General features: G+C 69.8%; 2 protein-coding genes across 2 annotated transcripts in view; both read right to left on the bottom strand.

Moving 5' to 3' along the window:
* Positions 1–1,272, bottom strand: part of TNNI2 (troponin I2, fast skeletal type) — a gene marked incomplete at its 5' end in the record, with an annotated part of 1,600 nt that extends 328 nt beyond the window's left edge. The window contains 5 exons of the mRNA XM_077755555.1: positions 3–177; positions 301–390; positions 511–639; positions 737–778; positions 1,201–1,272. Coding sequence (XP_077611681.1) covers positions 3–177; positions 301–390; positions 511–639; positions 737–778; positions 1,201–1,272 — 508 coding nt within the window. The remainder of the gene's footprint in view (positions 1–2; positions 178–300; positions 391–510; positions 640–736; positions 779–1,200) is intronic.
* Positions 1,273–3,214: 1,942 nt separating this feature from the next.
* SYT8 (synaptotagmin 8) lies at positions 3,215–5,660 on the bottom strand. The gene is made up of 8 exons (XM_077755439.1): positions 5,351–5,660; positions 5,073–5,248; positions 4,554–4,652; positions 4,273–4,440; positions 4,035–4,202; positions 3,846–3,951; positions 3,618–3,751; positions 3,215–3,512 (listed from the first exon to the last, which is right to left on the bottom strand). Exons 1-8 carry the CDS (start codon positions 5,442–5,444, stop codon positions 3,279–3,281), a joined length of 1,179 nt encoding a protein of 392 aa, XP_077611565.1. The 5' UTR covers positions 5,445–5,660; the 3' UTR covers positions 3,215–3,278.
* Between the last annotated feature and the right edge of the window lie 3,457 nt (positions 5,661–9,117).

Here is a 9,117-nt window from a genome sequence, read left to right as displayed (position 1 = left end):
CCTCTCGGTGTCCTCCTTCTTGACCTGCTTCAGGTTGGCCCGGAGGTCCATGCACACCTTGTGCTTGGAGCCCAGCAGCGCCTTCAGCATGGCGTCGGCTGACATGCGCACCCTCCTCAGCGGGGGCCTCTTGAACTTGCCTCTCAGGTCGAAGAGCTTCTGGTTCATGTCCTCCAGCTGCCAGGCGGGGAGGGCGGGGTGGGAGCCAGCAGGGGCCAGGCCCCCCACCCCCGCCAGGTCAGAGCGCCCCTCACCGAAGTCCGGCTGCCCCTCGCCACGGCCCCGCCCCTCACCGCTCACCTCCTTGCTGCTCTTCTGCACCCTCACTTCCATGTCATACTTCTCCTCCTCGGCCGCGTCGATCTTGGCGTGCAGCTGTTTGCAGAGCTCCTGGGGGTGCGGGAAGCGGGTGGGCGGGCCGCTGTCCACCTGCCCTCCACCTGCCCTGACCCCCCTCTTGACCAGTGGGGAGACCGAGGCAGCAGGCAGGGCGCTGCCAGGGGAGGGTACCTGCACTTCAGACATGGAGCCGGGGATGTGCAAGGGGGGGCAGTGCTCACACAGGTAGTTCTGCTTCTCAGACTCACGGCGACCCTCCTCCTTCTCCAGCTCGGTGGCCGCGATCTGGAGCATCACACTCTGCGGGGCGCCGGGGGCAGGGCGCAGGCCAGTGAGGGGCTGCGGGGGCCCCCCCCCGCACATACCCCAGCACAGCCCTCTCTGGGCCAGCGCCTACCTTCAGGTGCTGTCTCCGGGCCGTGATGGCCCTGTTGCGTTTCTGTGGGCAGGGGACGGGAGGCAGAGTCAGGCCAGCCCGGTGCCCCGCCCCCCCACGCGCCCCCACCCGCCCTGCCCCGCACTGTGGGCCCTGTCGAGGAGGCAGCTGGACTCTGGGGCTCCCAAGGCCCTGGTGGGGGGCCAGGCCCAGGACACCTGAACCCAGGTGGCAGGCCACGTTCGCAGGTTTAGGGGAGTGGAGAAGAGGGGGTGCCGGGGATCCCTGCAGGGCCCAGGGGGGGGGCTGCAACCGGGAAGAAGAAGCAATTCTGGTGACCTGCCCACAGCCTCACTTCCCCTGCCCCATGAGGCACCAGCAGCCACTTCCTGTTTCCTCCCTGTCCCTGTGGCTGGGTNTTGACTTAACCCAGGCTGGGGGTCCCATCCCCTCTGTGTCTCACGCCCGCCCAAGAAGGTACTCACCTCCTCACTGTCCCGAGAGGGCAGGTGGGTGGGGGGAGAGAAGACAGAGGTTAGGGCCACGGAGGAGGCAGTGTGTGGGGTGGGTGGGAGAGGAAGGGGCCCCGGGCGGCCTGGGGAGCTGCGAAGACCCCCACCCCGGTTGGGGGGAGGGCAGGGGTGGCAGGGGCCCTGGGCTTGGGGACGGCACTTACTCCCCCATCCTGAAGTCCTGGGCTTAGAGCCTGTGGGAGAGAAAAGGCCTGGGTGTGAGGACGGAGGCTCCTGTCCTGCCGTGGACCCCGGCTGCCCGGGTCGGGGGAGAGCCCTCACCCCCAGCCCGCCCATTGCCCTGCCCCCTCTCTGCCCTCCTTGGAGGCGCTGTCTTGGAATTGCCAGGGTAAGAAGTAAGAGGAGAAAGTGTTCCCAGAATGTCCCGGGAGGGGCCTGGAGTGGCCGCAGCTGTCCCCGAGGGAGGGCGGGACAGGCCGGCGCAGGTGGCCACCAGAGCCATCCAGCTATTTTTAGCTCTGCGCCTTCGGCTTTGGGCCCAAGTGCATGCAAGACACGGCTCCCCACTTGGGCCTGGGGTCCCTCGACGCGCCAGATCTGCTCCTGGTGTCCCACCCGCGAGTGAGGCCTGGTGATCAGGNCCAACCCCCAGGCCCCCACCCAGGGAAGTCTTCCTGCACGCCGGCTCCAAAAGCGCCTGTCCGGGCCTCAGCCCCCCGGGCTGGCCTCACCTAGTGTCTGGGCAGCAGCGTGGGGAGCGAGGTCAGGCCGGCAGCGGCAAGTTGGGCTGGTGGGCCCAGGGGGAGGGGTATAAATGGCCTCCCCCAGGCTGGGCCCCTGCTCAGAAAGGGCATGGAGCCCTCCTCAGACCAATGGGGGCACAGGGGCCTCCCCACCTGCCCAGGCCGCCTGGCCCGGCCCAGCCTCGTGCTGTCGCCCAGTCCAAGAAGTCTTGGGGGGGTTGCCGAGGTTGGGTTGCTCTATTTAGAGCTCAGTGACGAGTTCGAGAAGCCTCCCTTGTTCTTGCAAGGAGCTTGTGGTCAGCTGTCCTTGGCCTTGCTGGGCCACCTCTGGGCACACGGCTCAGGGTCAGCTGAGGGGTCACTCTGGTCCTAAGTCAGGGTCTGCACTGCGATTTCCCCACAGTTTCCCCAGGGGGCAGGCTTCCTGGAGGGGGCAGCCCCCTGCATCTCACCGTTGCCTTCCAGCTGGGGCGGGCCTCTCAGGCATGAGCTGGCCAAGTCCCTTCCTTTCCCCAAGGCCTGGACCCCCCAAACATGGCCTGCGGCAGTGGCCAGGGCCCTCTGGGTGGGGGCCGCCCTCCCTCCTGGGAGAAGAAGGGAGGGCGCCTGGACTTGCAGCCGGCCGGAACGCCCTGCCCTGGGGTGGTTCCTGGCTCACTCGGAACACGTCCTTCAACCCGGGGCTGGCGACACCACCCGCCTGGGAACCTCTCCCTGACCTGAGGGGGCCCGGGGCTGAGCCCCCTGCCCGGGCCCCCACCCAGCAGAAACATCTGGAGGACCAGGAATTGGCGTCCTCTGAGCTGGGGTGCGTGGCCCCAGCCCTGCCGGCCTCACGGGCCATGGGGAGGGTTGGGGGAGCTAAAGCCGTCCAGATGTGTGGGGATTAGAGCTGCATTCCTGGCCAGGGCTGAGCCCCCGAAGGCCAGCGGAGGCTTCCGAAGGCATCTACTGCCCCCTGCCGTCTGGAAGAGGAGGCCCTGCCTTGGCCGTTGGAAGGTTTGGGGCTCTGGGGGGGGTTAAACGGGCCCCCCAGGCTAGAGTCCTTTCCCTCCACTATCACCCCCCCAAAATGCCTCCTCACCGCCCACTCTGTCCCCATCGGGTTGGCTCCAGCCTACCTCCCATCACACGGTCCCTGACCCTGAAGCCCCAGTGACAGGGAGGGCTCCCCACCTCCTCATACCATCCCCGTGGGGCCTGGAGGGGACCCCTTCATCCCACCAAGGGGTCGTCTCCCCACACCGATGACGGTGGAGCCCCTGAGCCTACCGGGTCCCCAAGGGGTCAGGAAAGACACAGTGCTGCAGCCAGAGGAGGGATTTATTCGTGGCCCCCGGGACGCTTTCAGGAGCCAGGCAAGGGCAGGTGCAGGCGCGGCTTCAGGGCCAGGGCCCTGTCCACCTCCCTGGCGGGCCGCAGGCGGTGCCACTGGGCCACAGGTCGCCGGGCGTGGGCCAGCATGTCGGCCCAGTGCTGCAGGGCCTGACCCGAGGCCCGGGCGCCCAGCAGCACCTTGCCCGCGGGCTCGGCCCGGAACTGCGGGCCCCGGGCCCAGACGGCCAGCACCAGATCCACGCTCTGGGCAGAGGCGGGCAGAAGTGCGTGGAGGGAGAGAAAGACAGGGGTCAGTTTGGCCCCAAGGGTGGGGGCGGGCCCGCCTGCCCCTTCCTCCAGTCAGCCCACCTGGAGCTGGCTGAAGGGCACGAGGAAGGTGAAGGCCTCGTTGAAGTAGGGGGTGGCCGTGCCCTTCCGAGCCGATGTCTTTCTCTTCTTCCATTTCCTCTGGTTCAGCATGAGCTGGACCTTCACATAGGAGTCTGGGCAGGCAGAAGGCGTCAGAAGGCATGCTGGGTCCGAGGGCCGAGCACAGGGCTCCCTGTCTCCACGCGGAGGGGCCGGGGGGGCTCTCACCTGCCAGTCCCAGGCTCAGGCCTCGGGCCTCCAGCACGACCACGGTCAGCCGGCCTGAGCTGGGCACGTACCGGAGCGAGAGGCACAGCTCACCTGAGCGCTCGCGCTGCGGGCAGAGAGGGGGGCCTCAGTCTCCCCCGGGTCACCCAGGGCAGGGCCAGGCGGGAGCCCAGTGGTCAGTGGCCTCACCTCCGTGGTGCCCGGCGGGCCCAGCTGGTACCACCGCTCTAGGACGTGCTGTGGGTCAACGGCGCCCAGCGGCAGGCTGAGCTCAGCCAGCGGCTCGTGCGCAGAGAATCGCCTGAAGTTCAGCAGCTGCACCCGCAGGGCGACCCCAGCCAGCTCGTGCTGCGCCACCTGCAGGCCAGCGCGTGAGCGGGGACCCCTCACCCCGGCCTCGGCTCCCCTGCCACCCCCCCAGACGCACGTGGAAGCAGCAGGTGTCCTGGAACGTGGGGTGCAGCGTGCCGCGGTGCACCTTGGTCTCGTGCGTGTGCCCCGCCTGCGTGGAGAGGCTGACACGGGCGTAGGGGTCTGCCGTGCCGCCCGGGCCCCCGGCCCTCAGGTCTGCAGCTTGCTTGAGGCCCACCCTGATCTGGGAACCGGAGGCTGCTCAGCTCAGAGCCGTCCCGGGCAGCCCTGCACCCAGCGCCTGCTCGACACCCACCACCCCTCCACACGCCCCACGGACCCCCTGCGGCCCCTCACCTCCTGGCTTCCAACGTCATACCCCAGGGAGAGCAGCAGGCGCCCCCAGTCCTGGGGGCCCCCGGGGGCAGCCTCCGAGTCGCCCACGTCCGGCTGCACCTGGGGTAGGTGGGGATGGGAGGCGGGGGCTGCTGGGACCGAGCCCCGATTCTGTGGTCGAAGCCCCTGCCCCCAGGCCAGGCCACAGAAGGGCTAATGTCCCGGCTCAGTTCCGTGAGCCAGGCCTTACAGATGTGCGCCCCCAGATGCATGTGTTGCACAACTGCCCTCCTCAGGCGGTGCCTCCCCCCACCCCTCCGGGCCCAATCCCCGGGGCTGGCCCTCAGGGCCTCCCTCATCACCTCTGCTCATCGTGTCCCCTGCCCGGAGGGCCCTCCCTGCCTCTGCTTCTGGGCAGACCAGACCGTCACCAGGGAATGAGCTTCCTCCTGAGCACACAGGGCCACCCCCAGCCCCCGGGTCTGGGCCTTGAGCTGCCCTCTGGGACCGAGCAGCCCGGAGGCGGTGCCCGCGCCTCACCAGGTGGGTGCTGGTGGTGCCCCGAGGGCTGGCCAGGCCCACAGCCTCCTGGTCCCTGGGCTTCTTCTTGCGGCCCCGGCTGCGGCGACGGAGGCAGCAGCACACGACACAGAGGAAGCAGGAGACGGCGAGGACGCCAACAGCCACAGCAACGGCGACGAGCGCCCAGCGGGGCCCTACGGGCGGGCGCAGAAAGGGGCCCGGGGTGCATCTGTGGACGGCAGCGTCCCCCACCAGGCCTACCATCCCCACGCCCCTGTGCGCATCCTGCAACTCACAGGGCAGCCTGGCGATGAGGTCCGGAATGAGCCCGGGTACGGCTGTGGTGCCCGCCGGGGCTGGCGTGCTGCGGGCGTCTGGGGGGCGCCCCATCTCCCCTCCCTGCTGGCCGGGAGCACATAGCCCGGGTGGCCGGGTCACCCCTGGGGATGGCCTCTCGGCCCCCAGCCCCACTGCACCATCTGCCCAGCAGCAGCAGCCCAGGGTCTGCCCGGGCAAGGAGGCAGCCTGGGGGGCCGGGGGCAAGGGCTCCGAGTGAGCGAAGGGGAGGGAGACACTGGCCGGAGCGCTCAGCGGCCACAGGCCTAGCCTCCTGGCCGCCTCCCCTGCCCCCAGCCCCCAGCCCCAGCTAAGCAGGCCAGGCCTTCCTCATTGTAGAGCCTTCTCCTCCAGGAAGCCCTCTCCCTCCAGGCCCCTCTCCCCTGGGCCCTGGGCCCTGCCTGGGGGCTGTCGCTGGGGTCCCAGTTCATCCTGCCCTGACCTCGGCCACCATGGTTCCTCGCGGTCACACAGGTGGAGCCTGTTCACACATGTGGGCCCCCCTCTGGCCCGGGAAGTAGCCTGGGAGTGTGGGATGGGGGCTCAGTGGGCCCGGGGCTCTGCCGAGGTCATGGGGGCAAGCAGGGGGAGAGGTGGGGGTCGGCTGCTGGGGGGAGCTGGTCCAAGCAAGCCCGGGCTGGAGGTGCGTTCCTGGCATGGGCGCCGCGCCAGCAGCGCCTGGGAGCAGGGTGAGGCTGGGAGCGGCCAGAACATTCCTTGCAAACTGACTCAGCAGCCGCTGCCTGGACCTGCCGACCTGCCACCCTTCTCGCCGGCGGGAGGGAGGGGGGCCTGGGGTGGGAGCACACCTGGCCGGGCTGGCGGCTCCCACCCACATCAGGGACGCAGGATTCTGAACTGGGGCCCGGCAGCTGCCGTGGGGCTTCCTGGGACCCCAGACCCACGGAAGTCTCGCTGGCTCAGCTCCTCCCAGCCCCCCTCCTCTGGGGAACACTGGTGGCCAAAGCCACGGTTCCGGCCACCAGGGGCCTCCTCCTCCATAAGACAGGCCACCCCCCTTCCCCCCCAGGAATGACCAGGCGCCCAGCCTGGAGCCCATCGCTCCTGCACGTGCCAAGGCCCCCCTCCCAGAACCACCCCAACCCTTCAGTGTGCTGTGGACGGAGCTTCGGCTGGGGGCGGAGGGAGCGCCCGGACCCCAGGTGTCCTGCCCCCCAGGCCCGGCTCTGTCACCCCTGCAGGGGCTGTGTGCGTGCCGTCCCTGTGAGGCCTCACACACAAGTAGGTGGACGCTGGGAGAGGAGCAGGCCCAGGGAGCCCCGGCACCGGGAAGGGATGTCAGGCGGGCCCCGCAGCAGGAGGGCCCCGGGCCTGGTCCAGCGCCCACCCTCGCTGGCTGGAAAGCTTAACCATTTTGAAAAAGAGGCTACATGTTTCTTGCACGGGCCCCGCAAATCGTGGAGACGAGTGTGTTTGGGGCCCCTCGGGTGAGCGCCTGCCGGGGACTGCGGCGCCCTGGGCTCCATGTCCCCAGGTCCGCTCAGGCTCCCACAGGCAGCTGGTGGCAGCCGACGGCCTGAGGGTTTCTGGGGGTCAGAGCCCCTACCCCCGGGGGGCCAACCTTCCAGAAACGCCGGGGCCCATGCATATTCCGGAATTGGAACAGCTCCACTGGAGTCTTATGGTTGAGAATCCAGCTACGTTGTCAGCAGACTCTCGGTGCGTGCGTGCCTGTGTGTGCACGTCCGCTTGTGTCGTGGGCGTGCGTGCGTGCACATTCACACACGCAGGTGTAGGTATGTGCGTGTGCCCCTGACCCGGGGCGGGGGCGGGGGCGGGGCCGGGGCATGGACTCACAGGAACTGCCAGCCAGGCAGGGTTCCTGGGCCTCCCCAGTGAGGGTTGACCCCGGGACCGCAGGAGACGTGTGGAAGCTGGCCCTGGAGGGTCCCAGGGCCCCGGGCAGGCCGGCCACAAGCACTAAGGACCCCAAGGCCTAGATGAGTCACAGGGTCCCCCAGGACCGCCAGGTCCCCACGGTGGTGAAGGTTCAGGCAGGCATGTCGCCACCAGATGGCGCCGCCCACCCCGCGGGACCCAGCCCGCGGTCCGGCTTCTGGGAAGGCGAGCAGGAGCCCCAGGCAGGCAGACACCCCAGGGCGACTCTGGGGGGGGCAGGCTGGGAGGGCCTGGCTTCCCTACCCCAGCACCTCCCACAGCCCTTGGGTCCTGGGGCTGCGGCTGGGGGGGGCCTTCCTGCCCACAAGTCAGGAGGCCAGGGGTCTGCTCTGTGGCCGGCGGGGAAAACCCTCCCTAGTGCTAAGGCTCTTCTTCCCCAGGAAGGGAGCTGGGCGTCCTTCCTAAGCGGAGAGCCTGTCCCGGCCTCCCGCTGTGGGACGCGGCCTCCCGCTGCTGTGTAGACCCGGCTTCGCGGACCCTGTAGGTAGAGCCTGCGGTCCTCGGCTCCCACGGCTCCGTGCTGACGCTGTCCCTTCCACGCCATCCCTACCCTGTTCGCCCTTCAAGGCCTGTGTGAGCCCCACCTCCTCCAGGAAGCCGTTCTCATGACCCCCGCCCTCCGACCACCTGACCTGCCAGGCGGTCTGTGCCGGGCCCACCCCACCTCGCCCACTCAGGAGTCCCGGCTCTGCCAGGTGGAGGGGCTCCACGCCAGCCCGGAGCTAGGCACCCACGAAGCCAAGCCCCCCCCCGCCCCAGCCTAGCTGGCATTGTTTGTGCTGTGGGAGCAAGGCTGTGTGGGCCCTCCTCCCCCTCAGGAGGAGCCAGCCCCCCAGTGTGGCTGGGGTGGCAGCCCCCCGGGATGTGGGAAGCTCTCACCTGCTGCCTGCACTCCCGCGGCCGGCCTGGCCTCCAGGCCCCCTCTCTACCCAGCGCACGTGAGGACCGTGCTCGGAGCCGTGGCCGGGCCTCTGGTGAATGAGAGTTCTCTGCGTGGGGGGGCGGGGGTGTGAGAGGCAGGGCTTCGGGGAGCCCCACCTCAGGGCCGGAACTGCTGGCCCTCAGGAGCCGGGGAACTCCCTGGGGAGGAGGGTTCCCCTGGGACCCAGGTGCCAGGAGTCCAGGCTCCAGGTCACCTCCAGGGGCCCCTCCAGGGGTCACTGGGGCAGCTCCGGGCCTCCAGAGGCCTGGTAAGAGGGGTGATGGCCCGTCTGGGCTGCACACCGAGTGGGGCAGCGGGAGGGAGGGCCGGGCCTGGTCTGAGAGGGTCCTGCATCCCAAGGAGGGGGCCCTGAGCCCCGACGCGTCTGGGGCTGGAGGAGCATAGCTTTCTGGCACTGCTGGAACAGGCAGAGTCACAGCCGGGCCAGGCCCCGTGCGGGGTAGGGCGGCCGGCGGCGCTGTCACCGGGCGGCCATCTCGGTCTGCCTGGCCCTGCTGACGCCTGGGCTTCTGGAGGTCACTCCACTCGTGCCCGTGCCTCTGGCCGGGCTGGCCCGTCCCCACGCATCTGGGCTTCTGTTGGACCAGCCTGCCCCCCCGCCCCCAGCTCTAGCTCCCAGGCCTGCGACCTCCCCACTCTGGCCAGCTCAGGGCCCTCCCTGGGCCCAGCCCTGAGTGGCCCTCCCAGGCCGGGGTGTCTCTCTGCACCCCCTCCCGCCGGCGGCCAGACGGAGAGCTGGTTAATGCTTAACAGGAGAGCGGCTGAGACGGGGCCACCCGCTGGACTGGTCGGGCTGGACTTCCGGGAGACTCGGCCCAGGCCCCCAGGCTGCTTGGGGGGGGGGGGGCGGGGGGCGGTGGGGGG

Source organism: Crocuta crocuta, unplaced genomic scaffold, assembly GCF_008692635.1.
Source record: "Crocuta crocuta isolate KB4526 unplaced genomic scaffold, BGI_CrCroc_1.0 scaffold653, whole genome shotgun sequence".
Classification (NCBI taxonomy): Eukaryota; Metazoa; Chordata; class Mammalia; order Carnivora; family Hyaenidae; genus Crocuta; species Crocuta crocuta.
This window is presented reverse-complemented; position numbering and strand designations above follow the sequence as displayed.